The sequence below is a fragment of the Triticum aestivum genome, chromosome 1A, assembly GCF_018294505.1.
Source record: "Triticum aestivum cultivar Chinese Spring chromosome 1A, IWGSC CS RefSeq v2.1, whole genome shotgun sequence".
Lineage (NCBI taxonomy): Eukaryota > Viridiplantae > Streptophyta > Magnoliopsida > Poales > Poaceae > Triticum > Triticum aestivum.
In genome coordinates this window covers 382,789,164-382,816,865 of record NC_057794.1, presented here as the reverse complement: position 1 = coordinate 382,816,865, position 27,702 = coordinate 382,789,164, and the positions used below count along the sequence as shown (strand labels likewise).

Sequence of the window (27,702 nt, the reverse complement as noted above, 5' to 3'; positions counted from 1 at the left end):
TTGCATGACATTACCAATGCAGAAAATTCAGCAAGCACAACTAAAAAATCAAACCTGAAACTCAGTAAAATTCAGCAGGATATCTACAAACACCTAAAACTCATTGGAACAATACAACAAAAGCACAAACTCTGCTCACATGTGCCCTGGCAAAAAACATGTTAATCTGCAAAAAATATGTAAACAAATTCTGCAACACATCCAAATCATGCAACCTAACTACACCGGCGACCTACAACACCACCGAACTATCTACACCGACAACCACTCTCCAACAAACTAGTCGTCTCCCTGCTAGTCGCGTCGTCGTCGTCATCTCGGTGGATATGCCACCCCTATGGATCCAGCTGCCCCGGGGGAGAACCGCCATGAACGCCTACAGAATCACCAGAAATGCGGGAAAAAGGGGAGGGGAGGGGTCTCAGATCCATACCTGCTGGAGTCGACGTCGGCGTTGCCACTGCGCTGGATATGCCCGGTCGCCCAATGCCTTGCGCCGCTGGCCCCACCGCCCTCCCAGATCCAGAAGTGTCGCCCTCCAAGAGATACGAGTCGACGGAGCTGCCAGTTGCATGAATGTTGGTCCTGAAACAAGGGCTCTGTTTCAGAAAACGGACGCGCGTGACGCGGAAGTGGGACGCTCTTGTCTGTCTAATCAACAGACTATCCGACGGACGTTGAGCTGGCGGACGCGGCGCGTGATCGGTCGGCTGGCTGAAGGTAAGCTTTTCGGTAGCAATATAGGTAGAAAGAAATATTGTGTTGTTTTGAATGATTTAAAAATTGCTCACCACGCGTGCCTCGCAGTAATATGCAGGGTTGATCTACAACGGGAGGGCGACAAGTGGAATGCATATGCGTTCCAAGCTAGTGCGGCATGGACGCGCGTCGTCTTTTATGCGCCCACACTGCACGACTCGGGCCAGGTTCAGACTTTTGGGCCGGTCTCTGATTCGAAGCAGACTCGCTCCCGGTCCCCGGTGGATTTGGACCGACCGTCACGTGCGTAAAGGGTGGGGGCTTGAGCCGGAAGGCGACTACTACTACCACCAGCTCTCGCTGTTGGTTGTTCCGCTACAGAGAGATTCCGCGACTCCATATCCCACCAGCCAAAACCAGACCGCCGACCGCCCGCCCGCCCGCACGCCTCCCCTGACCGCCGGAATCCCGCGCTGACGGCCCGGATCCGCCCGCCCGCCCGCTTGCTGCCCGCTGCCCGCTGCCTCCCCTGCTGGCGCTGCGGCTCCACACTTCTATGCAGTGGGTGGCGGCGGCGGTGATGCGTGATTGGTCGCGGCGGCGCTAGGTTCTCTTCTCCGGCCGCGGCGAGCTAGGCCATGGGGTGCATCCAGTCCACGCCGAAGCGGAGGCAGCACCCTGCCGGCTACGAGGACCCCGTCCACCTCGCCTCCCAGACCGCCTGTGAGCTCGCTCGCTCGCATCCCTTTTACCCTTTTCTACGCAACCCATTCCGTGAATCCAGCTCCCGCTTCATTTCTCGAAAAAGGGTAAATGGATCCAGCTTCTGCTTCCGCCTACGCGTGCTAGCTCTCGCGCACTCGGGATTAGGATTTGGAATGGAACTTGTTTCGCGCTGCCAGCCGTGATCCTGTAGACAGTGGAGGCAAATCGAATAATCTGACCAGTAGTTATGATTAACTTATGTTTTAGTTTCTTTTTGCGGGGGAACTTATGTTTTAGTTGCTGTGATATTCATCGGACATCTGCTATTGATCCACCTCCTGCCTTGTGAATTCTCATTGGGTGTTTTCTGACTCCGTGCACTTGCTGTTCTGTTCATGTAGTCAGCGTCAGCGAAGTTGAGGCTTTGTTCGAGCTGTTCAAGAGCATTAGTGGCTCAGTGATCGATGACGGGCTGATCAACAAGGTACCACTTTCTTACGAACGTGTGATTCCTTATCAGGTTGACATACACGGACATCAAATAAGCACCCGAGACCTGTTTTTGCGTACTTTTTGTCGGTACCATTGAAACGAAATCTGACATCAACGATGCTATACACACGACACATGTGCACGATTTGTGGACGATGTAGTTAATCAAGCCGTTGGTTTGTGGGAATAAACTGCAGGACATCGTCTGATTTTGAATCGTGCATGAATCGGCCACACAGGCGTCGTGCGCAAAGCAGTTTCGATCTGACATTGCTATGCTGAAATTACATTGCGCATGTACCGACCCTTTTACAACTGAGCAACTTATGCAGCAATACCCTTTTTCGGTGATTACATTTAGCCATCAGTAGTTCTAATTTCTCTAACATAGTAACTGAACATGGATTCTTGTTGTATATGTCACCAATCGTTTATTCTTGCTGTACAACTCAATGAGCCTGTTTGATAAATAGCTACAACTTAGAGCCATTATTATAGCATAATGACTATGACACGGTGAAGCCTAGTAGAGCTCGGGAGCACATGCTCCTGGCTCTAAATAAGTATTTTATCTCTTCCAAAAAAATATTAGAAGTTTCACACATTTAGGTGAGTATTAGGTAGATTTTGAGTTTTATGCAAAATTTCCATTCTTGTGGTCTGTGCAAAATATAGAATAAAAATTATAGCACAAAAATGCCTTTTGGCTCCTTATTATGGTCTTTTCCATACATAAGTCAACACATCTTCTCACGAAGAACTTGAAAGAACTTGTTCCTAAGATAACCGTGTCACGAACCCACAATGTTTCCTGCATCAGATATTATTGCAAGTTATATGAACATCATGTAGCTCAAGGTTTTAGCCGTTACCTTGCATCTCACGTTATCGTAGTCTAGCTAAACTTCCAAGGCTCGTTTCATGGTTTACTTCTTACATAAGCCAACTGCTTGCTTCGCATGTTCATAATGCAAAATTTGCTTTGATCATTCATGGTAGAGTTCTAGACACCTTGGGAGAATGCGTTCCTTCTCCAGTGTAATTATAAATGTATCTTATGGTCATATATGTCATAGAATTTATTACTTGTTGTCATGTTAACCGGTACATGTCTGTGCAATTATATGTACCACAGTGAACTATCATCTCGTTGTCATTGGGTACTATATTCACTGGCAACTGAAACTATGCGTAATTTATATTCATATATACGCAGGAAGAGTTCCAGCTTGCATTGTTCAAAAACACAAGGAAGGAAAATCTTTTTGCTAATCGGGTATACATCTCCTTGTCAACTATTCTCATTTGCAATATTACATATTATATGCTGGGGCTCAATGTTATCAATACAATTGACTTATATGAAATTGACCTTGTAGATATTCGACCTGTTCGATGTCAAGAAAAGGGGTGTCATTGATTTTGGCGACTTTGTTCGAGCTTTAAATGTATTCCATCCAAATTTTCCAGTGGAAGAGAAAATTGATTGTAAGTTGTTACGTTTCTGTCTTGTCTTCAGTTTGTAGATACCATTCTCTCTCTTTCTGAAGGTTTTGAGCTGCTTGATACTTACAGTTTCCTTCAAGCTATATGATATGGATGGTACAGGCTTTATTGAACGGAAGGAGGTAATGTCTGGCCTTCTTGGTTTGTGCCTCTGCGCATGTTTTTTGCTTCTGAATTTTTCTGAATTAGTCGTATATACAAAAGAAATGCGTTGCTGTGTGACTGAAAAATCCAGCAGCGTGTGCACTTATGTACTACTGAAGCAAAATAATAATTAAAGAGACAAGGAGATGTACTCGTCTCAGCTTCCATTCTAGATACATAATTCATATCTTCCAACGATTGCGGCACATGCTTCACAAATAAAACATTGCTAGTACGACAATGACTGCGATTGGCTTTTTTCTGACTACGGAAGCAGGACTGACCTAACACTGAAAGTGTAGCTACTAATTAAGAGCATCTACATGGACCAGCATGCAGCAGCACACCTAACAATATTTGCTAGACCCTAAAACCAGGCAGCCCCGCAGATGCTCTATACCATCTGGAAGCCAAGCCAGACCAAAAAGATCAGGCTGCTGAACTCTGTAGAAACCAAGCCATAGCATATAACAACAACAAATATTTAAGAGTTTTTATTGGCTCAAAGTGAGAATTCTGGTGCTCACCAAGAACCAAATGATAACGGTAAACAATCGAACCAATTATCATCTCAAAAGTTGACATTGGTGCCATCACCATTTTGTGTGTATAAAGTATAGGAATACTTATTAGCCTTCGTTTATCAATTAAAATTTCTATCATCCTCTTGTACAGGTAAAGCAGATGTTGATTGCTCTTCTAGGCGAATCAGAGATGAGATTATCTGACGAGATTGTTGAGACAATCCTGGACAAGGTATTGGATACTTTTTTAAGTTGTTAGTTGCTTAGGCTGTTGACAATTCTTGTGTCCAGTATTGAAGTGTAGACCGATAATGACTGGTTAATGGTGACAGACCTTTTCAGATGCTGATACGAATCAGGATGGTAAAATAGACAGAACAGAATGGGAGAATTTTGTGTCCAGGAATCCTTCCTTGTTGAAGATAATGACTCTTTCGTACCTCAAGTGAGTATGATGTAACATATAAATTCAGAAGCATTGGCCGCAACTACGTTTACGTGTCCCCATGCGGCTATTTCCAGAGAAATCAATTTCTAGAGCTTAAACTGAGAGTAATTACTTTTGGCCGCTGAGCTCCAGTGATCATTATGTTTTGAAAATTTCAAAAGGTGCATTTACGACTTTCAGGCAAATCTTTAAAACAATCCCACATGTTCACGTGTTCACGTGGCAATTCATAGTGTATTCATACATGCACATGTGGGATTTGTTTTGATTTTCTGAAACCTGTAAATGCACTTCTCAAGAATTTCAAATTAAAGGGATGACTGGAGGTCATGAGCGAAATATCTGCACCCAGACAAGCACATTCTAGTTACATGTGGTAGTAATTGTTTATGTGACCTTCACTACTATTACTGTTATATTGAACTAGCATAAAAAGTAGTTTACCATAAAGGCCGTGGCTTCTTGTACCTTTTCCATAGGATGTTTGATGACAGTGTGGTGCACGGGTTTTTTCCATGAACATTTGATACGAAGGAACGAAAATTCTTGCTAACCATTTGTGTTGATGTTTCAGGGACATAACGACCACGTTTCCCAGCTTTGTGTTTCACTCGGAGGTTGATGATATCGTTACATGACGATGATCCTCACAAAGATGTACAGTTAACAGAAAGAAAGAACGTATCATCAGAATATCTGCAACGCTGCAACATGCTTGATGCTAGCTAATGTTGCTGGAGAGTCGAGAGATAGTTTTTTTTCCTGGGTGGTGTTCGTTACACCGAGAGTTAGTCTTGTTAAATATTAATGTATGTTTGTGAGCTTGAATTTGCAAGTACTTGGCACAACTTATTATTTGTCGAGAATATGGCTGCTAAATAAACTGTTGTTCAACCTGACTAACATAATTCGAGCGTGCTTCATGAATCTACTACCACTATCTGAAAAAGATGAAGAAGCAAAACAGCACCAGAAAGACGTTTGAGAACGCGGCCTTAGCAAATCAGACAACTAACAAATGCCTTTCAAAGCCTATATATTACTGTAGATATCGAAATGTTATGTCTACTGCAGACTACTGGAGTATTGTGTTCACAGCAACCTGATAAATTTCTAAAGCATGTATGGTTGCAAGTTTGTGATCGATGAAGTTGTTTTATGAGTTGCCGCGTAAAAGTGGTTGCAAAAATAATTTACTAGCTTCTTGTTGACAAATTGCATCAGTCTCAACGACCACCACAAGAAATGTATTCTTATGGAACTATTTTTCTGCGGATTGCACTCGGCTAATCAAACTTGTTTTCTTTTGCAGAAAAAGTTCAATCAAATGGAATTATCACAATCTGTCGCAATGACAAACACAAGACAATGCACACTTGTGTGTACCGAGTGTCGTAACGTCTACATTGTGCTCGGAAGAAAACTCATCAATCATTCAAAACTTTGACTATCTATATTTTCCCAGATATTATAGATTTTTTTGACATCATCCTAGATATTATAGATGAAATTGGGGGCTTCTCCTCCTTTCACCTGGGAAAAAGTATTTCCCAAGATATTTCTATTGAACGCTTGAGAATCACATGTGCTGATTTGTCTCTATACTTCATAATTAAAAAGAGATTATATATTCGTGGTCAAAGTTGTGTATTGACACCACGCGACAAGTGTGGTAAAAGCAATCTGAAATTGACAAAAAAAAGTTGTGTATTGATGAGTTTTTTTTTGCATGGTAATACGTGTCTCATTTATATCACAAGGGTCATAGTAAAAGCCACGTACATACCGACCTGATAGAACTGAACAAATAGCATTACGATAGTCTTTGCACGAAGGAACCAAGAAGTAAAATTACAAATAAGACCGAAGAAACCTCTGAGCTTGACACCAACGACTGTCACTTGCCTCTGGCACCACCATAACAGCCACCAAAGAAAGAAATTGACGGATCACCTCCACAATCGAGCTTGACGCGGCTCCATCGCTGATATGCAGCTTTGCGGACCTCCGAGGTGGCTCGCTAAAGGCGAAACCATTACCGTTGAATGAATCAGACCATAGCAACACTCCGGATACGTCATCAAACTCCAGATCTAATACCCCACATGACTAAGACGCCGGAGGAGGAAACCATACTTGACATCCATGGGCCACAAAACCAGTACACGGTCCACCATCTTCTAGATGCCGCCGAGAATATGCATCCGCTCCTGTACTACCTCCCAAGCTTCGCACCGTCGCTGGAGCAAACGTCGTTGCAATGGCGGAGCCCGAGGACACAGGTCCATCACGAGGATGCTGCCGCCGCCACACCATCATTGCTTGAACAGACTGGATTCCAAATTCATCCCCAACCATAGAACCATCACCTCATCGGAGTAGTATCTGACGAAATTTTATTCAGCGCCACCATCGCCGCCGTCGAATCCAAGACGATGAACAACCTAAAAAATAAGCTACTTCACGCTAAAACTATTCACGCGCGTAGATTCGATGACCCTCCTCACCACCGACGACCGAGGTTGTCAGCGGAGGAGAGCTGCCGGAGGACGGGGCGGAGGAACTTCGTGGCGGTGCAGGCGAGATCGCCTCTTTCTTCGATAGGGAGAAAGAGCGATACGTAGCGGACAAACATGACGAGTTTTTTTTAAGCATCGTGTATTGACGAACTGATTTGTCTAAATACTTCCTCCGTCCCGCAATAACATAGCTTGCAAAATGTTCTTAGCTTGCAAAATATTCTTATATTGTGGGACAGAGGGAGTACTTCATATCATGTCTTTTTTTTTGAACCGACGGTATTGCGGGGAAGCAGTTTTTTTTTAAGAGGGGAAGCAGCCTTTTTTTTTAGTGGATGCTGGGAAGCAGTTGGGCTTTTGGCTTTTGAGGGAGCTTCTCTTTATTTAATTTTCAGGGCCCAACAGTGGAGTAAAAATATCTTGCATGGCTGGCGTGTCATCTTTGCGGGAAACCCCCCGGGCGCCTGTCGTAATTACAACAGCCAGCCGCCCACGCTCTCCCTCCCCCTCCCCCGCGCCTCGTCACCGTTCCGATCTCTCTCTCCTCTCCATCTCGTTCCTCCCCCACCTGCGCAGCCAAGAAGTTCAAACCCTAGTCCAGCCTGCGAGCGCCAACACGCCGCGCCGTGCGGCTTCCCGCAAGCAGGTGCTCCGGCAGACCGCGGGGGATGAGCGGAGCGGCCTACAGGGACCGGGGATTCGGCGGCGCCGCGGAGATGGACCGGAAGCGCATCAAGGAGGCGCTCGAGAAGCACACGGAGAGGCCGTCCCCGTCCACCTCCAGGGGGGCGTCCAGGGAGAAGGAGCTGCTCGCCGCCGGCAAGATAACCACTCAGATCGGCAAGGTCCCCAAGGTCTCCGACGTCGGTGAGGATCCAGCCGTTCGCCCGGCCTCTGTTTCTTGTTTTTTGTTGTGCTCCGCATTGCCTGCTTTTGCCAGAACGACGCGGCTCCTGTTATTCTAGTGGTAGAGGAAATCATATGGTGCACTGTCATTGCATGCCCGTGGGAAGCGACTTGCGACGTTCCCCCGTGGTTGCAGTGAGACGCGGGGAAACAGGAAGTTCACTGCATTGCGTGGAGCTGAGGAATCGATTCCGTATTGCTCTGTTTACTTTACGTCTGACGTCCATGCTTCATGTGCCTATCATCAGTAAGTATCATGCTGCATGGGGGAAAGAAACAGAGGATAGTAGGCGAAACGAAGTAGGGTTGCTGAAGATGGAATGGCAGAGATGGCTTGAAGACTGTCGAGGAATAAAGCCTTGTTTTTCTTTCGCCTGTCTAGCATTTTTAGCTACTGGATTACATGATTGTCTGGTAGAGAATTTCTGATTCTTTTCTGGTATTGGTTTGCTACAAGTCATCTCAGTCTTCTTTTCGTGGCTGATTGTCTGTTAGGTCAGTAGGGCTCTCAAGCTTCAGTCTTTTATCTTTTAGACTATGGAATAGTATTTAAGGCAAATGCAACATTTGCTGCAGGATAATTTTGGGTATAGAAGCACGATTTGATTCACTCCTTTACGATGCTTTCCTTCAGCAGGAAAGATGCTCCATGGGGAGTAAAGTATTTTCCTCGTGTAATACCGTAGATTAACCAGGGAGTTACACTAATGATTTTTTGGATCAATGACAAGCGTGACCAAAAATCAGTTTGGTTTCATGCCTGGGAGGTCGACCATGGAAGCCATTTTCTTGGTATGGCAACTTATGGAGAGATACAGGGAGCAAAAGAAGGGCTTGCATATGGTGCTCACTGACCTGGAGAAGACCTATGATAAGATACTGCGGAATGTCTTGTGGTGGGCCTTGGTGAAACACAAAGTCCCAGCAAAGTACATTACCCTCATCAAGGACATGTACGATAATGTTGTGACAAGTGTTTGAACAAGTGATGTCGAGACACTGATGACTTCCCGATTAAGATAGTACTGCATCAGGGGTCAGATTTGAGCCCTTATATTTTTGCCTTGGTGATGGATGAGGTCACAAGGGATATAACAAGGAGATATCCCATGGTGTATGCTCTTTGCGGATGATGTGGTGCTAGTTGACAATAGTCGAACGGGGGTAAATAGGAAGTTAGAGTTATGGAGACAAACTTTGGAATCGAAAGGGTTTAGGCTTAGTAGAACTAAAACCGAGTACATGATGTGCAGTTTCAGTACTACTAGGTGTGAGGAGGAGGAGGTTAGCCTTGACGGGCAGGTGGTGCCTCAGAAGGACACCTTTCGATATTTGGGGTCAATGCTGCAGGAGGATGGGTGTATTGATGAAGATGTGAACCATCGAATCAAAGCCGGATGGATGAAGTGGCTCCAAGCTTCTGGCATTCTTTGTGACTACAGAGTGCCACAAAAGCTTAAAGGCAAGTTCTACAGGACGGCGGTTCGACCCGCAATGTTGTATGGCGCTGGGTGTTGGCCGACTAAAAGGCGACATGTTCAACAGTTAGGTGTGGCGGAGATGCGTATGTTGAGATGGATGTGTGGCCACACGAGGAAGGATCGAGTCCGGAATGATGATATATGAGATAGAATTGGGGTAGCACCAATTGAAGAGAAGCTTGTCCAACATCGTCTGAGATGGTTTGGGCATATTCAGCGCAGGCCTCCAGGAGCTCCAGTGCATAGCGGACGGCTAAAGCGTGCGGAGAATGTCAAGAGAGGTCGGGGTAGACCGAATTTGACATGGGAGGAATCCGTTAAGAGAGACCTGAAGGATTGGAGTATCACCACAGAACTAGCAATGGACAGGGGTGCGTGGAAGCTTGCTATCCATGTGCCAGAGCCATGAGTTGGTCGCGAGATCTTATGGGTTTCACCTCTAGCCTACCCCAACTTGTTTGGGACTAAAGGCTTTGTGTTGTTGTGTTGTGTTGCCACTTTGTTTGCTTCTTTCTCCAACCAAGACACGCGTTTAACCAAACATACCAACATTTATTGCCAAACCTATTTCAATAGTCTCCGTTCCAAAATAAGCGTCGTGGTTTTAGTTCAAATTTGGACTTATTTGAACTAAAACAATGGCACTTATTTTGGGATGGAGGGAGTATTAACTGAGCATACTTTGGCTAATTTAACCGCTTGTTTTGCAAGATTGCAAATCAGTTAGTTTCAATAATGATTTTTGGCCAATTACATTATTTACTTGTTTCTCCATCCTGACACATGTTTAACCAAAATTACCAAGTGTTGTCGCTGAACCTAATTAATAAGTGGTGAAACATTAGCAAAGGTTGACTAATTCTAACTTCATGGGGAAAAAAGGACAATTGGAGTATGCAGTGGATCGAACCCGGGATCACTTGCTTTAGGAAGGGCATCTGTGGCTCTTGGCCAGTAGGAGACATTGGAGCTCTTTGCGTTTATTTTGGCTAACAATCTTATATGTAGCCACATGAGTTGAAACATGCATACATGGAAAGAGGTTAGAATCGGTATCTACAAGGAGATTGGTTGGTTTGAGTCAGCTTCTCGGGTTTTAGTTTGCTCCTATGTTTTAAGGCGTCGCCTAGTCGTCGCCTAAGCGTCGAGGCGCCCCAGGATGGCAAGGCGTCTACCCCGCCTTAGACAGACATGAAGTGTACGGCTGTGGCTGCTCTTGGGGCTTGGAGATGACGGCCCCGCTGTCTCCCAGCACCATGAAGAGGAGGGAGGACTGGAGGCTCCTGGCTGCCCTAGTTGTGGCTGCTCCTGGGGCTTGCTGCTGTGTGGGAGAAGGGTGGGGCCATGAAGAGGAGGGGGGACTGGAGGAGGGAGGACCAGAAGGGTGTGGCACCGTGGCGGCTGTGGTGGGAAAGAAGGGAAGAAGATAGTGGAATTAGGTCACGGGGGTGTATATGGCCACTAGATGGGCTTTTGGGCCACTGGGAGGTGCATAAGTAGTGGCCCATCTCTCAGCCATTGCTCTTTTTCTAGTATTAATATGTGCAGACCTATTGATAACTCTTTTCCTGCAATGTTTAAGGCGTTGCCTTGCCTCGCCTTACCGCCTCGCCTTGGCGCTTAGGCGTCAGAGCGGCCCTCCTCCGCCTTATGACGCTTTACCGCCTTAAAAACGTAGGTTTGCTCACTTCTTTATGTAGCCATGTATGGAATCATACACATATCGAAAGAGGGTAGTATCAAGACAAAAGATGCGCATCAAAATACTATCCAAAAATGATATTTATTTGCTCTAGAAAAGTTATGGTAGCAGTAGATCGAACCCAAAATCATGCGCCTCCCTGCTGCCCACCGCTACCTTGCCCGCATGACGATGGCGGCCACGGCTGGAAGGGATGCCGCGCTCATGGAGGGCTACACAAGGACACACAAGTGTTCGTCAACCGCCTGACCGCGGAAGTGAAAGCAGCCGAAGCATCGATGTCACTTCCAAACGAAGGAAGAGGCCGGACTAGTTGAAGTCGTAGTAGAATCCTAGTTCAAATTGTAGTAGAAATCCTTGTTGAAATCATTTGGATATCTTTGTTGAAATCCGAGTAATAATCCTTGTTGAAATCAAGTTCGAAACTTCTTCCATTGTTGTTTGATGAGATAGGGAAGAAAGAGGTCTTGTTAGCCAATGACAAACCGATTCCACATAGAGAATTTTTTGAAGGCTATGTTTATGGCGATTATCTGTTTGTGCAAAGGCTCGCCGACCTCCAAAACATTATGGAGTGTGCTCCATATGCAATATGATGACTCTACTTATGGTGACTCTGCTAGAGTTGCTCTTATCTTTTCTGTTCGAACTGGTCAGTTCTGTTTAGTCTTGTGTTGTTTGACGATTGAACACCTTAGCCTTGCCCTAGACACCCTTAGGCGTATCGAACACTATAAATTCAAAATTATGTGGAGTAACTCAATAAGAGATTTTTTTCTCTTCGCTTTATCGCTATAGTGATGTTCTTTGTGTTTTTTTAATCTGTAGAATATCATGCGTTTTTACTTTTGTGAGCCACATGGATTTTTGTAGTGTTTGTCAGGATGTCGCTTTACTGGAATAGTTGTGATTACTAGCACAATGCTCATGCGTTGCTATGAAACTATAAAATATGAGGAGTTAGGTCACTGGCTTAGAAAGTCGTTAAAATACATTGGTGTCCTGCGGCCTTTGCGTGCGGTTCACGGTTTAAAAGAGAGAAAATACAATGAAAGATCATGAAACGTGAATTGAAGAATCTTAAGTGGTCACAGTAGGTCCTTTGCAAGACATAATAACATCCGAATGTTGAAACATATGAGAATAGGCATTAGTAAGTTGTCTGCACAAGATCATGGATCGGGTAGGAAGACAAGGTCTATCGTCGCTTTGGAATCACAGTTTATTCACTCTTGTTCTGTGATACAGAACTGGAAGAACTTGGTTGGGAAGAGAAACGGAAAATAAGAGCATAAGTTTGAGTTGGAGTCGCATTTCTACATTTGTTATTTGTGTCTTCTACTACCTCTGTAACTTAATATAAGACAGTTTTTTGACACTGTGACAGTGTCAAAAGATGTCTTATATTTAGTTACGGAGGGAGTATATGTGTTGGTCTCACCTGAAATTCGTAGTGTACTTGTTTGTATTTGTTAGGTTTCACATGTTAGTAAAAGTACATTTGTTTGTTTTTGTCTCTTGAAGGTTGTTAGTCCATACATGTGGATAGGGGTGCATTTGTTTATTGATGAAGGTTGTTGATTCCACGTGTAAACTCACCTTCAACTCCAATCTTTATAAGTAGGAAAAGATAAATATCATTTTTTACTATGTAGACTCCTCTAACCTTCTTATTTTGGCACTGCAGAGGAATTCGAAACTGACAGTGAAGATTCTGATGTTAGTGGTTCTGAAGGAGAGGATACATCTTGGATTTCATGGTTCTGTAGCTTGCGAGGCAATGAATTCTTCTGTGAGATTGATGATGATTATATACAGGATGATTTCAATCTCTGTGGCCTAAGCAGTCAGGTGCCATATTATGATTATGCACTTGATCTCATCCTAGACATTGAGTCTTCTAATGGTGAGATTGTTTCTTCTTAAGAAGCTACCTTTTTTTACTGTAAATACTAAATACACCAGTAATGGTGTAATACAATTGACATGTTATTTCTGTTTGGAAAATTTTCCACTTTTCAACCTTGAACTCTAAAAGCGCTTTAAATGCAACCTTGAACTATTGAAACTGTCCACTTAAAGCTCAAGCGGTTTCACAGCGGTGGTTTTGACTGATGTGGAAGCCACGCAGATGCAACCTCAATGTCACGTTGCTGCATGTCATCAAATTCCATTATTTTATCTGTTTGTACAATTCTGGTATATCTTTTTGTGAAAGTTTTTAATCCGGATGGTATAGTTTGTTTTAGAATTGCTTGTGTCTTTAGTGTGTGTTCATGGTGGTGACATGCCAATGGTGTGGACGACATGTGGCATCCATGTTACCCAAAAAAAAAAGTGAAACCGTCCAAGGGTGAAAAGTGTGCTATTTCAGTAATTTGCAGTAGCAATTCAAACGGTTTTAGAGTTCAGGTTGAAAACTGAACTTTCTCCAAGTTTAGGGTTATAAAGTGGATTTTTTCCTTTCTGAATTTATCATCTATTATTTGTATTTTCAGATCACATAATTATTTTTTTAATAACATATTTTTTTATGCTCATCAATTTCATTTCATTTAGAAGCAAATTTCCAGCAACCTGTGTATATTCATCCTGCACTCTAGTATCCACAGAAGGTACTGTTCAGGTTTACTATTGAATTCATCTAAGTGGGGCCATTTTTGTGCAGGTGATGTATTCACTGAGGAGCAAAATGAATTAATTGAGTCATCTGCAGAGATGCTGTATGGTTTAATTCATGCACGGTACATCTTAACCAGCAAGGGTCTAGCTGCAATGGTAATGCTTGTTTTAATCTATGCGTCAAGATACAATTCTTTCTTACCTTATGTACTGAATTACTACATTTTCATTTGTTGCAGTTAGAAAAGTTCAAGAACTATGATTTTGGCAGATGCCCTCGAGTATACTGCTGTGGTCAACCCTGTCTTCCAGCAGGGCAATCAGACATTCCTAGGTCAAGCACAGTGAAGGTGTTTTGTCCAAAATGTGAAGATTTACACTATCCAAGGTCCAAGTACCAAGGCAGTATCCTTTGGATTTTTCACTCTGCTCAAATTATTAGTACTCCCTCCGATCTGAATTAATTGATGCAGCGTCTGTACAATGTAAAATGGACGATGTATAGAGGCTGCGTCAATTAATTCTGATCGGAGGGAGTAATATACTAATATATCCATCCATCGTAAGAGTATTAACTTGCGTGGCCCATTAAACAAGGTCTTCACAAATTATGATTTCTTATGTAACTCTGATGCTGTTTCATGGGAATTTTAGCTAAGATGTTTCCATCCACCTGTGATAAGATTCTTGCGTGTCCCATCCCATGCGGTTTCTTATCAAATTGTCATTTCCACATTATGTAAAATCTGAAACCACTGAAATATACAGCCCTATAATAGTGAAATGCCATTATGGTTTCTCCATCGCAACAGTACAGTGATATAACCGTATAGAAAAAGGTTTAGGTAGTAATTTGTGGTCCACACTAAACATGATTCAACTTTATTTCATCCTGCATTTTGGACCTTTTAGTAGTTTGTGTTACATATTCATACATGTGTTTGGTGGTTACGGTTATACTAGAACCAAATATTGTACCGCTGTTGCATCCTTGACTCAGCCAAGACATTGATGGAGCATACTTTGGTACGACATTTCCTCATCTCTTCTTGATGACATACCCACACCTGAAGCCACAGAAGCCATCACAGCAATACGTCCCAAGGGTTTTTGGCTTCAAACTTCACAAGCAGTCATGACGAACTTTTACCAGTGGGCGCTATTTGTTTTTACCTAGTGTTAGAGATGGAACACCTTGGCCTGAAAATGTTGTGGCCTCTTGATTCGAGTACTCGCGAGCTCGAATCTTGCTGTAAACTGCTGAGCAACTGTATCTGTTTTGTTGTATGACTATTGTGTAATCTAGGTTTCCTCACTTGATCAATCTATGCACATTTGCATGTTAGCAGGGTGTTTTTCTGTGTCCGAATCGGATACATCTAGATCACACCCCAGCAAGTTAGTTTCCTATGTTTTTATGCTATTATTTTCTAGAGTTTTTCGTTCTCCTACCTTCTCGGCTAGTAAGGCACTTAAATTTTCATCGCGTATTTGTGTTTGACGTTGCCTCCCAGGTTTTGGTATATGGTATGCGCAAGTTCAGAGTTTTACTGTTAGTATGTTGCTGGAGCTTAACGTTGAAAAAATATACACAAATTGTAAAGTAATTTCCTCCTAGTTTTTTTTAATGTGCAGAGAACAATGTACTCCTTTTGGTCAGCAACAAGTAATATGAATCAGAGGGAGTATTCTTTCCCCTGCAAATAGAAAGAAAGAAAAATGGTATTGTAGGAGATTTAGTTCTTTCCCCTGCAAATAGAAAGAAAGAAAATTGGTCCTGTAGGAGAATTTACGTGTTATTAATATATATATATAATATGGCAGAGCCGTGGCTGATGTTGGATAAGACGGTGATGAGCCAACATGTTGGCCCATTTTCTCCATGATTAGTTGAAGCAAACACACGGTATCACTGTCATACTAAAACCCAGGACCAATTGCCTATTCTGATTCATGTACTTGGACACCTTACATTAAATAATCCTGTGGCACACGTAGGATGCTATCCATCATGCCATGGATGTGGATAAGCATGGCGATGTTGCCTGCTCATCAACATCACAGCAGCACGACGAACACGTCCTCTTTTGACCCGGTGACGCCCCAATTCTCAACAAATTATCATCCCCATTATATATTATGATGAACTCACATGTTCATCCTGAATCATCAAATGGAATATTCCTAGGTCACGACTCTGTCCTGAACTCAACTCATGAGTAATGTAATAAGAGCAACTCCAACGGGTCGACCCAAATGGACGGCGTTTTTGTCCGCTTTTTATTCGTTTGGGTCGGACGCCCGCCCGCCGTCCGCCCTCTTATAAATTTAGGTCGGCAGTGCGCGCAACGGGCCAACCCATTTCATGACCGCACACGCTTTAGATCATGCTAGCGGCCATGCCGTCGCTCTGTTTTTGGCGCTCCAGCGGACGGGAAAGGTTCGCGCGCGCGGACGAAAAGCGGCCTAGCGCATGCTGGTTTTGGCGCTCTAGCGTGCAGGAAAGGTTCGCGCGCGCGCCGCGGCCGGCGCTCGTTATAAGAAGGAGCTCCCTCCACACTCTGTCTGTCGCCCACTCGTCTCGCCCCCTCTCACTAGCCTCGTCGCCTCTGCGCCAGCATGTCGATGCGCCGCCTGGGCGCTTCGGATTTTCGCGGAGTCTGCGAGCGTCGCTCCAGCGCCTTCTCCTTCGAGATCTGGTTTGGCGAGAAACGCCTCATCCTTGGCACCTTCGACACCGCAGAGGAGGCGGCCCGCGCGCACGACGTAGCGGCGTGGCGCCTCCCGAGGCCTTGTCGGGATATGAATTTTCCCGACGTGTCGAGCCAACGGGCGTAGGATCTCACGCCTCTCCTGCGGCTTTTCACCGACGAGGATCATCGTGTCCACCAGAGGCGGCAGCGTCGCCTCGCCATCACCGAGATGGACGTGGAAGCCATGGTGGTGTGGCGCGAATGCTTCCCGCAGGACATCATCGACGAGCGCCAGTTCTATAAGCAAAGGAGGACGAAGAGGGACGCAAGTAGGACAGAACGAGCTGCCTATCGGGAGGACAAGCGTTCGCGGAAGCTGGCCACTCAATTGAAACTGAAGCTACGAGAAACGTCGGGTTGGGACTTCGAAGACGAGCAGCATGCTGACACCTACATTCAAACGTCGGAGAAGGACATTACCGAGTCGGAGTCGGAAAGCGACGAGTAGTTGGTCTTTTCTTTTATCTGTGTACGCTAGAACTATCTATGTATCCATTTTTATCGGAAAAAATGGCCGGCGGCGTCGGCGACGAAGCAGGCGGGCGAGGGTGTGTTGTTTGATGTGAAGAGGTCAATGTGCCACCGACCAGCGGGCCCGATGAGGAAAGAGGACGAGCGCGCGCGTCTGTCTTGTGTCTGCACCGACGCAAATCCGGCTAAAAAATGGGTCGGGAATGGGTCGGCAGGTGGATGAAAGCGGACGCGCGCCCGTTTGGGTCGACGCGTTGGGCCGACTTTTCTGTCCACGCCGATCCAAACAGACGGTCACGGACGAAATGGGGTCGCCCCATTGGAGTTGCTCTAATATACCGATTCGCAAAATAAGATTACTCGGGCCAATGTAAGCTCACACACACAAAAGAAAAATCTTTACTGATTCACCCAACTTAGCTGTAGCTCCGCCAGTGCATACACCACACAACCAAACTTAGAAACGATCTTCTCTTGAAGCTCCAACCACTAGTGCAGCCACACACTGTGGCACTAAACTTAGGAACGACGACCTCGTCGTGAGCTCGTCGCAGCACTTGGACCACCACAGCCGCGTGGTAGTACTGTGCGCTGCTAAACTTAGAAACAGCATTCATTCATCTTGGCACTCAATAGCTCACCCGGGGCACCGCAAGTGTGTGGTACTGTCGCCGCTAAACTTAGGAGCGGTTTCGTCGTGAGCTCGTAACTTGAGCCACCAAAACCATGTGTACCCCGCCCCTAAACTTAGAAGCGGTGCTCGTTACTTCACTCGTCGCATGCCGTTCACTTGTAACTTGAAGCGCCGTGGCCACGTGTGCTGCGCAAACTTAGAAACTATCTTGTCGTGAGCTCCTAACTTCAGCCACTTTGGCTCAACCATGTATGCACTAGAGCGCACCACGAGGACCACACACGCGGATGTAGGGTGATACTAGGAAGTACTACTTCCTCTATTTCAAAACGTAGTGCCTAAAGTTAAACAATGCAAACTCTGATCAAGTTTTATGAAGAAAAGGATCTACAAACAGAATACCAGCTGCATATTGATTAGGTAGATATATCATGAGATTTATTTTCATGTTGTATATATTTTTTATATTCTAGATATGGATAATTTCTTCTATGAACTTAGTCAAAGTTTGCTTATTTTGACTTTAATTTCGTTTTTTTTAATACACACTATGTCATACTAGAACGGAGGAAGTGATAAACTGATCGACCAAAATGGCCGAGGGCTCGCTTTTGCAGGGAAATATTCTAATTTCAGGCCGGTGAAGACGACCCCATCCATTTCCCTCTGTATTCCTTGCACACACACATGACAGAGCCAGATCGAGGCAAGGCGAAGGCGCACGGATATGGGAGACCTCCAAGGTGCTGGCCCTATCGGCCTGCCACTTTTCATCCTTCCATGTGCAGGCAAACAGACCCGCAAAACCTAACAGGCACACCATGAGTAAAAGTGTGAGTTTGCTAGCTAAATGCATGCATCCCACGCTAAGTCGCTGTGATCTGGTAGCCCCTGTGTCTGAAGTGTTTCTTAGTTTCTTTTCGGTCGGTGAGAAAAGTGTACTACTCCCTCCGATCCAAATTAATTGGCATAATTCTAACACAACTTCACATTTCTTGTATTAGCATCTTTGTCTTCTATGACATTCGTGCATAAGAAACTTCACACATACGACGCGTGCATTGTCCTCATGTTTTTAAAGTACGTTACTTCCAATGCACTAATACTGTTGGGCTTCATTTAGTATTCTCAATAATTGCAATTTGATTAGGGTTGTAAACAAGGGACAAACGCTGCATACATCAGCAAAAAGAGCGGAAAGGAGTTCTGACAAGACTATCACTGCCTAACAAGTGCTCCCTCTATAAAGAAATATAAAAGTGTTTAGATCTCTTTACTGATCTAGACACTCTTATTGTTTAGTGAGGGAGATTTTACACCAGATGATTACTTATGTGTAGCAACAAGGGAATACATATTTTTGTTAGGTTAGCCTGTGAATTAAGTGCGCATATTAATTTAATAGTGTATAAAATATAGTTGTTAGATCAATAAAAATTTATTTGGCGGTAAACACTTGTTTGATAATCATTTATTGGCTTATCAAAGAAAAAAATTATTTGGTACATAAATTAGTGGTGGGGCAGTTGAGGCGGAAAAAAAAATCAGAACAGAGATAGAGTGGGCATATGTCATGTTGGACGAAGAACGAGCGGACAACTGAATGTTACATACTTCTGAGAGATGAAACAAACCGGCAAGAGTAGAACAAATTCAAAACTGGGCCATTTCACCACTCATCTTATTGGTCAAAATTGCATAACCCCTAGCGAAAAATATTCTTGGAGTATTCATATCGAATGTTGTTTAACCACTTTAAGGCCACGCAAAAAAAAATCCCACTTTAAGAATTGTTTTTCTTCCTGCAAAAAAATAACTTCACAAATTGTTTAAAGCACATAAATTTTAGAAGGAAAACAAAATCCACACAGTGCAGACGAGGTCCAAGGGCCCGCTTTGACCCGCAAAACTTTAAATACAATAGTACAATTCCGTCCCATGTTCAAAAAACATGCCTAAATTTATATTTAATTACTCAAAGACAAATATAGGAATCTTTGTTAGTGTAGATAGACTTTTTCTTTGAAATATTGTACGAAAAATATCTCCCCAAACCGCAAAGCCCATAAATAAAAGCACACAAAGATAGAAAAACAAAATAAGGAAAACAGCCGCACAATTTGAGATTCCGTTGAACTGAATCGAGGGACCATCCTTCGCAAAAATAAAATAATGAAACTGTTTTTTTTTCCGGCTAGGATCTATTTGGTTCAATGGAATGTTAGGGCATCTATGATTCGCATGATTTGTACAATACATGAATAGGGAAAAACATGAGAATGAAGTTGCATGTCAACTTGGATACTATCACACTATTAGTATAGCTGTTTGATTGTGCCCAAGGAAACGTAGAAGTATTCATATGAGGTTAGAGCGGATGAAAATTTCCATATGATATGTAGTATATATGAATCCTAAGATAAATTTTCTATGAGCTGTAATCCTATGAAAATTATAAGAATTAGAATTCTCCAAGATCCGTTTAGGATTCCTTTGAATCAAAGAGGCCCTCACAGTTAAAAGTCTTCATGAACCATACGTAGATGCCTTAATTATCACACTGAGGTTGTATGCATTAATTACACTAATCACCCGTTGCACGGGGAAGAAGGAAGGAAGGAAGGAGGAGAAGAAAACGAGCGAGAAGACAGGGAGCAAGAGAGAAAAGACCCGAAAAAACTGGTGCTGAAAAGCGAGGAGAAAAGCGTAGAGAAGGCGGCAGCCCCCCTCCCTCCCCTCGTCCCCGCCCCGCCCATGTCGACACCTCCTCCTCCGGCCACCACCACCTCCCCGCCCTCCTCCCCCAATTCCAACCCCAATCCCAAATCCGATCCCAATCCCGGCCCCAGCCCCAACTAGATGCACCACCACCACCTCCCCGTCGCCGCCGCCGCCGCGCCGGACGCGGCCGCGGGGCCGGAGCCGCCGCCATCCGATCCCAACCACCCGCCTCCCCCCCACCCCTCCTCCCTCCGCATCCACATCCCGGCCAGCCCGCACCATGCGCTCCCCTCCACCCCGCACAAGCGCCCCGTCTCCATGAACTCCTCCTCCTCGGCCACACCCACCAGGCCCTCGCCCTTCACCCCGCCGCGCCGCCGCAAGCTCGCCGCCTCCTCGGTCCCGCCCGCCCCGGCCGCGGCGGCCGCGGCCGCCGCCGCCGCGAGGCACCTGCTGCGCTGCCTCCACCTCCGCCTCCGGATCCTGCTGCTCCTCTCCCTCCCGACCCTCTACTTCCTCTCCCCGTCGCCCGCCATCCTCCCGCGCTCCCTCCTCGCCGACTTCCTCTCCGCCGCGGCCTTCTCCTGCGCGCTGCTCCTGCTCCTCTGCCTCTCCCTCCCCCGCCTCCCGTTCCCGCTCCCCTTCCACCTCCCGCTCCGCCGGCCTCGCCGATCCCCGATCCTCTGGTCCATCGGCTCCTCTCCCTCCGCCTCCGCGTCCGCCCCCACCACCGGCCATTTCGTCCAGGTGTACAGCAACGGCGATGTCTACGAGGGCCAGTTCAACCGTGGCCGCTGCACCGGCAGCGGCGTCTACTACTACTACATGAGCGGCAGGTACGAGGGGGACTGGATCGACGGCAAGTACGACGGCTACGGGGTCGAGACCTGGGCCAGGGGGAGCCGCTACAGAGGCCAGTACCGGCAGGGGCTCAGGCACGGCCACGGCGTGTACAGGTTCTACACCGGTGATGTCTACTCCGGGGAATGGTCCAACGGGCAGAGCCATGGATACGGTGTGCACACCTGCGAGGATGGCAGCCGGTACATCGGGGAGTTCAAGAGAGGTGTCAAACACGGGCTAGGCCACTACCATTTCAGGTTTGAATTGCATTGTATTTGTGCATAGTTGTGAAATCGAGTTAAACTGTGCAGCTACTTACATGCTAGCCATGATCCTTTTTTATGTAGACATAGACGGTGCATAATATAGTGTGTTAATGTTGAAGATCTGGCCAAACGTGAGATTGTGTTAGCCATGACATATGATGAATAAGGAAATTGTAGAGCTTGCGTGGATATTTTCCGTCTTCCATGTTTTGCCTCATTGGTTGCTAAACATTATCACAGTTACTGTGGGGTTTGTGTATCCGACCTAAACAAGACTCATGTGTAATTGGCCATATCATGGTATAACCTAGGGATTGTAGTGAAGTTGATAACTGCACAAGTATTTTATATATCAAGTAAATTGTAGAAGTTCTTTTCACCCAAGTAGATGATACATTAGTTGCCGGTAGCATTGTTCTTTTGTTGCTTTCTGTTGAGTAAGATGCTTCTTTCAATCAAAGTAAAGGACTTTTGTCAGGTTGCTGTTTTCTAGGGAGAGATGATATGGCTCGCTTGGCTGATTCCCTTCACCATAGATCTGATGTAGAATTCTCTTTTTCTGTTTGTAGTGGAATCTGGAAAAAGTGTAATTATCACCAGGGTAGTGCCCCAACCAACAACTCCCCTTGTTACCTCTGTCTCGCCGAACAAGAATACAAGCTACTCTTTACGCTACCTTGCCCCATACCATTAGCCATTAGGTAGGAGAGCTATTGGTCAGACATAGCTTACAATCAACCGGAGAGCTCTAAAAGAACTGCAGATAATGAGAATTGAGATGTAGTTGTTTGGTAGAATAGAGTGACACTGCTATCACCTCATAAGCTACTCCCTCTGTCCCATAATGTCTAGTGTCAAAAAACGTCTTACATTATGGGACAGAGGGAGTAGTTTTTTGGATGAATTTAATATCTGCCAAATCTGGAGGCGGACCTGTATGAGTATATTAGATGCATATATTATGTGTATATTTTCTTCTATATGGGTAATATTACTGGTTATGGTTGTGGTCTTTATGAGGAATGAGTTTGGGTAGACAACTAATTTAGTAATATCCCAAGGTTTTGAACCTAGTTCTAGCAATGACCTGCCGTTCAGTTGTGTGCAGCGTGAAATCTATTTATCTGAATTCTTTAAATCTTGTTTGAAACTTTTCTTGTGTAAATTCTTGCTACTTAAGCTGTTATCGTTTATATCAACTTATTTATGTGGCTGCAGTTAGTTAAAAGTTCATGGTACACAATTGGATGGTTACTATAATCCAATTTCTTAGTTTTAAGATTTCATAGTCAGATTTGACCACACCACCAAGTTAATCTGCTACAAGTTTTGTTCACACCGGTAGTTCATTTCTTATATGCATGGAGATTTCGTAAATACATTAATTCACTGTAGTATTATATATTTGTCTCATCAGTTATGGGTTATATTGGTTGTCCCTGAAGGGACTGGTAGTGGGCTATACGAGTCATCAATGATTGCGCATGGTCTCCATGTATTTTGTGGTCCTATTTTGTTGTCATCTGTCTTGATACATCTGAAAAGACCATATCAATAACTATTCTCTTTCCAGTTCTGTTTACCAGACAACTAGCTTGATAATATGTCCAACTTCTTCAAACTTCATGAGATAGCATATAAAGTTTTATGTGATGTTTGCCAATTATACCGTGCTGCATATTTCCAGTACAACCATCTTCTGTTTGAATCGCAATTGATCTTAAGCTTCCATTTTCCTTTTTTCTTCCATGTTTGTTCTTTTGAGTTAACTTTTAACTTGAGCCTGTTAAGATTGCAATATGGTATCATGATTCCTTTGTGCTAGTATAGCCGTGTTTGGCAATAATAAATGATGCAGTATAAAATTGGTATTAATTGAGCTTTGAACTAACTCTTTTGTTACTGCTGTTAGGAATGGTGACACGTATGCTGGGGAGTACTTCGCTGATAGAATGCACGGTTTCGGAGTCTACAGCTTTGCCAATGGACATAGATACGAGGGTGCATGGCATGAGGGCAGAAGGCAGGGCTTAGGCATGTATACATTCAGGAATGGAGAGACACAAGCAGGCCACTGGCAAAATGGAGTTCTTGACACCTTAAGCACCCAAAATATTGTCCCAGGGTCAGCAATTGCCGTGAACCATTCCAAGGTCCTCAATGCAGTGCAGGTAATGTGCCAGCAAACCATCGGTAGTTACCAGAAAGAGTCTTTACTCCCATGATGTTTAATACTGTACAATTGTTGTCACTGATTTCTGATTATGCCACACCCCCAGGAGGCAAGAAGAGCTACAGAGAAGGCCTACGATGTTCCAAGAGTAGATGATAAGGTTAACAGGGCGGTTGCCGCAGCTAATAAAGCAGCCAATGCAGCTAGAGTGGCTGCTGTGAAGGCTGCACAAAAACGCATTCCAAATAATAACGATGATTTACCGTTGTCAATAGTGTGAGGATTTAGCCAACATAAGGTTGGCACGAAGCTGCTCCGCGATGCCATCACAATACAAATCGTCTGGTAGAAGCTTTGATTTCCTCGATAGGGGTGTTGTTGCTCTGCCACCGGTCCATGACGACACCTGAGCGACGCCCATTGCATCAGAGCTTCGGAAGCAGAGTTTTCTGCCATCCCTCCAATACATCTTTGCGGTGTCTTTTGCGATGCAGCAGAACTTCTGCGCCGAGAGCTTTCCGTTGTCGAAGGCAATGGATTGTGGTCAGGTAGCTTTCCCTCTGCTTTTCTTCAGTGTAATATCCATCCTACGTTAGAGATGCGATGATGATGTACACCCTCGGTTGTCAGAGACAAATTTCTCCCCTGCTTTAAGCATGTATAGAAGTATAGAACCCTACGTTTTTCGCGGTGCCGGCTGTTGAGGTTGGAGTTGCCAGATGCCGCCCCGCTGTTGTCTGTATCTCTGTAGCAGAAACGCATAAAGATATCATGCACGACCATGATTCATCAGCGCCTCCTTGTTGTTTTGGTTGTTGATGTGTCACTGTAAAATGTAGTGTCATAAGTACTTTCTTCGTCCCAAAATAAGTGCCGTCATGATTTTAGTTCAGGAGTACTGATCGCCACCGTTTCATACTAGGAGTATATTCCAGTTGAACATGAATCAGCCAGTCCATAGAGAGTTTGCAGAGCAAATTCAAGGGGGAGGGGAGAGCTAGCAGTTACACCCTGTTACGATGTGTATTAACAAAAGTCATTCTAAAACAGTATGAATTGAGTTTTGGTTCGTCCCTCTTGGTGACGGTTAGGGTTTCTTGGTGACCCCAGGGCGGTCTCGGCGATGGTTGTCGTCCTCGATCTCTGCTCGCCAAGTCCTTCATGAAGCCATGCCCTCTCTCGTCCACATCCCATCACCCTGCACTTCTGTGCTGGCAGCGATCCCTATGCCTGTGGTTGTGCTGCCCTCATTGGAGTCTTATATTCCGAGCCAAAAACCTTTCATGTTTCTAGAGGATGTGATCGTACACCACTTTCACCCTAGCGCGAGGCAGTGCTTAGTTATTTAGGGGTGCTATAGAAAAGGTGTCAGAGCTTATGGAGAGGCTGCGGTTGTCAGCGGAGAAGAAGAGTGTCAAGATCAGGTGGTTTGGGGTGGTAAGGTGGGAATGATGGAACCACGACATTGGTGAAGGTGCTATCGAAGAAACCGGCAATGACTGAGGTCTTAGAGCAACTCTAGCAGACCCCGCATCCCGCCGGCCCGCAAAACGCGTTTGCAGTTCTCGCAAAACCGCTTTTGCGGGCCGGCGCAGGCTGGCACAGATGCAGACCCCCCGAACGGATCCATAAAAAAGTGTATTCATGAAATATGCATTTTTACAGGTTGGCTATACAGGTTCTGCTTGGACACCATCTTGGATTTGACAGATAAACTGCCAATCTCGCATTTGACATAGGATTTCACAAACAAGTTCAAATTCAAACGACATAAACAGTTTTACGCGTAAATAGAAGCCAAGTTCATTACGGCTGACGCAAAAGAGGGCCCTGCAAAAGGTTTGCGCCCATGTCCGGCATCATCTTAGTCGATCTTCACTCCGCGCCATCGAGTCCACCTTGGAGTTCATCGGCGCCACCGAATCCATCTCCGGCGCTTTTTCCAACTCCGGCACCGAAATCATCCACATTGCCACCATATGGAGCGGAGAAAATATCACCGGAACTGTAGCATAGACCGGCCGACGCCACCATTCTTCTCTTCAAAATTTCTCTCCTTGCCATATCATGCCATGTTTTGGTGAGGTCGTCCATGTCATTGCGGTTCATTGACATGGTCGTGTTCTCTTCGGCGAGCAACATGGACATAGATTCGGCGGCGCGTGCTCTTCTCTCCTCGATGGCAGCTTTGCGCAGCCCCTCTTCCTTGAGCAACTGCCACTTTTCTTGCTTCTCCTTCGCCTTCTTCTCGGCCAACTCTTTCTTGATCTCCAACGATTTCAACAAGATTGACGCGTTGGATTGCACCATGGCATCAATCTTCTCCCTCAAGCTTGATGCTTCTTACTCTCTCTTCATCTTCTCCTTGGTCTTCTTGTCGCCATCGGGCTTGTGCAAAATTCTTGGGCCATCATCATCCTCATCTTCATCCATGTTTGTAAGTGAGCCTCTCTTTGGTGGGGATTATTTGTCGATCAACTTCCACTTCTCGCACTTTTGGAGCAACTCCCAACAATGCTCTAGTTTGAAAATTTTGCCTTCCGAAGCTTTCATGTCCTTGTATCTATGTTGAGCAATCTTGTCCTACACAATGTGAACAAAGTGATCCAATCATTTCCCATGATGCAATATGATGATGCACAATTTGAACAAAGGCAAAACAAACTCACATAGTCGGACCCCACGGTGCCACTTGGAGGTGCATTGCACACTTGCTCCAAGCAAGCTGCACATAGGCTTGATATTCTCCCAATGCCCTTGAAGCGACCGAAATGTGCGTGGAGTCCTATTGGGATGCTTTGTCATAATGCGGAAGTATTGATCTTTGATCCTTTGCCAATATCTCTTGGAAGTTTAAGAAGTACCCGTGCATGCATCAAGAGACACCGCACTCCATGCTTGAATCAAAGCTTGATCTTCCAAGATCGTGTAGTTCTTCGATCTTATGCTTTTTCCAGATTTTGCTTGCGATTGCTCAAACGCTTCTGCTTCGATCTCCTCCAATTCGTTCGCACAACCATGATCATGCACGCCGCCCTTCGTTTCATTATAGTCGAATGGTTCGAAAGGGGCTTGATCAATGTCAACCACGTTCGTGTCCAACAAGTTCACGAACTCGGTTGTTGCATTGTTCGAACCACCTCTATAGCAAACGATAACAAGTCACGCGCTATCGAGAATAATGGCGAAAAATGAAAGGGAATCGCCAAGACCGAAGACGCATACCTTCCGGCCATTTCGTCGACGCCTCGCTCGCGGGGGGAGCGGCACCATTGAACGGCATCGCCGGAGCACCTCCTTGCGGCGGGATGGAGCGGGAGGTTGAAGAAGGTGGCTTCTTTGAAGCCGGAACCTTCCTCCGCTTTACGCCCGCGACCTTGCCAACCTTCTCCGCCGCCGGCCGGGATCGCGCTGCCGCGTTGGCGCCCGGAGCACGGATCATCGCGGCGGGGGCGGTCGGATTCCCGCCCTGCGCGACCACGTTGCCCCGCCGCTTGAGGGCAGGCGCGTCGTGGGCTTGGGCGACGACGGCGGGGCCAACATGGCCGGCGACGAGATCTGCCCGAGGGAAAGGGGCGTGCGCGACCTCGACGGTGACGGGGGACAACATGGGGTTGTCCATGGTGGCGAGGGACGACCGGGGAGGAACAGCCGGAGCCTGCGGAGTGAGGGCAATGGTGGCGGAGGATGCGGGGAGCGGGAAGGGCCGCGCGGAAATGTTCCTCCCACCAAATCTCGCGCGGGATAGGGGTTGAGCTCGGGTCGGCCTCCCAGCCCGTGAAGATAGAGGTTGGGGGAGAAGATTTACCGCGCCCCGCAAAAAAATTTGCAGACCGGGGCGGGATGCAGGGTCTGCTCGTGCAGATTTTCTGACCCCGACCCGCAATTTGCGGTTATTTTGTGGGTCGCGGCGTTTTACGAGGTCTACTAGAGTTGCTGTTAGAGAACTCGGTAGGTAGGTTTTGGTGTCCGCTGCGGGGCACGGAGTGCAAAACCATGGGGAAAGATATCTTCCTTGTAACTTTCACGTTGTAGTTTTAAAAAATACTTTCATGTAGCAGTCGGGGAAGAGAAAGGCCATGGAGGAACCCCC

At 45.6% G+C, this 27,702-nt stretch overlaps 3 protein-coding genes across 3 annotated transcripts; all 3 read left to right on the top strand.

Annotated features, from left to right (window-relative positions):
- Positions 1–1,057: 1,057 nt before the first annotated feature.
- LOC123052131 (calcineurin B-like protein 1) lies at positions 1,058–5,414 on the top strand. The gene is made up of 8 exons (XM_044475237.1): positions 1,058–1,422; positions 1,806–1,888; positions 3,113–3,172; positions 3,276–3,384; positions 3,472–3,524; positions 4,222–4,302; positions 4,403–4,515; positions 5,093–5,414. Exons 1-8 carry the CDS (start codon positions 1,338–1,340, stop codon positions 5,154–5,156), a joined length of 648 nt encoding a protein of 215 aa, XP_044331172.1. The 5' UTR covers positions 1,058–1,337; the 3' UTR covers positions 5,157–5,414.
- A 2,116-nt stretch (positions 5,415–7,530) lies between these two features.
- On the top strand, positions 7,531–15,093 carry LOC123052124 (putative casein kinase II subunit beta-4). Its single transcript, XM_044475226.1, has 5 exons — positions 7,531–7,904; positions 12,814–13,032; positions 13,795–13,904; positions 13,988–14,153; positions 14,754–15,093. Exons 1-5 carry the CDS (start codon positions 7,706–7,708, stop codon positions 14,885–14,887), a joined length of 828 nt encoding a protein of 275 aa, XP_044331161.1. The 5' UTR covers positions 7,531–7,705; the 3' UTR covers positions 14,888–15,093.
- A 5,313-nt stretch (positions 15,094–20,406) lies between these two features.
- Positions 20,407–24,401, top strand: LOC123052119 (phosphatidylinositol 4-phosphate 5-kinase 4). Its single transcript, XM_044475216.1, has 3 exons — positions 20,407–21,427; positions 23,349–23,607; positions 23,716–24,401. The coding sequence occupies exons 1-3, from the start codon at positions 20,466–20,468 to the stop codon at positions 23,887–23,889; spliced, it is 1,395 nt and encodes a 464-aa protein (XP_044331151.1). The 5' UTR covers positions 20,407–20,465; the 3' UTR covers positions 23,890–24,401.
- The last annotated feature ends 3,301 nt before the right edge of the window (positions 24,402–27,702 follow it).

Excerpts from the sequence above, each read along its gene's own strand:
- LOC123052131 (XM_044475237.1), top strand. The coding sequence starts at position 1,338 with ATGGGGTGCATCCAGTCCACGCCGAAGCGGAGGCAGCACCCTGCCGGC. Across the intron at positions 4,303-4,402 it reads TTGAGACAATCCTGGACAAG|ACCTTTTCAGATGCTGATAC; the intron begins GTATTGGATACT and ends TAATGGTGACAG. Across the intron at positions 4,516-5,092 it reads ATGACTCTTTCGTACCTCAA|GGACATAACGACCACGTTTC; the intron begins GTGAGTATGATG and ends TTGATGTTTCAG.
- LOC123052119 (XM_044475216.1), top strand. The coding sequence starts at position 20,466 with ATGCACCACCACCACCTCCCCGTCGCCGCCGCCGCCGCGCCGGACGCG. Across the intron at positions 21,428-23,348 it reads CTAGGCCACTACCATTTCAG|GAATGGTGACACGTATGCTG; the intron begins GTTTGAATTGCA and ends TACTGCTGTTAG. Across the intron at positions 23,608-23,715 it reads AGGTCCTCAATGCAGTGCAG|GAGGCAAGAAGAGCTACAGA; the intron begins GTAATGTGCCAG and ends CCACACCCCCAG.
- LOC123052124 (XM_044475226.1), top strand. The coding sequence starts at position 7,706 with ATGAGCGGAGCGGCCTACAGGGACCGGGGATTCGGCGGCGCCGCGGAG. Across the intron at positions 13,033-13,794 it reads AGACATTGAGTCTTCTAATG|GTGATGTATTCACTGAGGAG; the intron begins GTGAGATTGTTT and ends ATTTTTGTGCAG. Across the intron at positions 14,154-14,753 it reads AAGGTCCAAGTACCAAGGCA|ACATTGATGGAGCATACTTT; the intron begins GTATCCTTTGGA and ends GACTCAGCCAAG.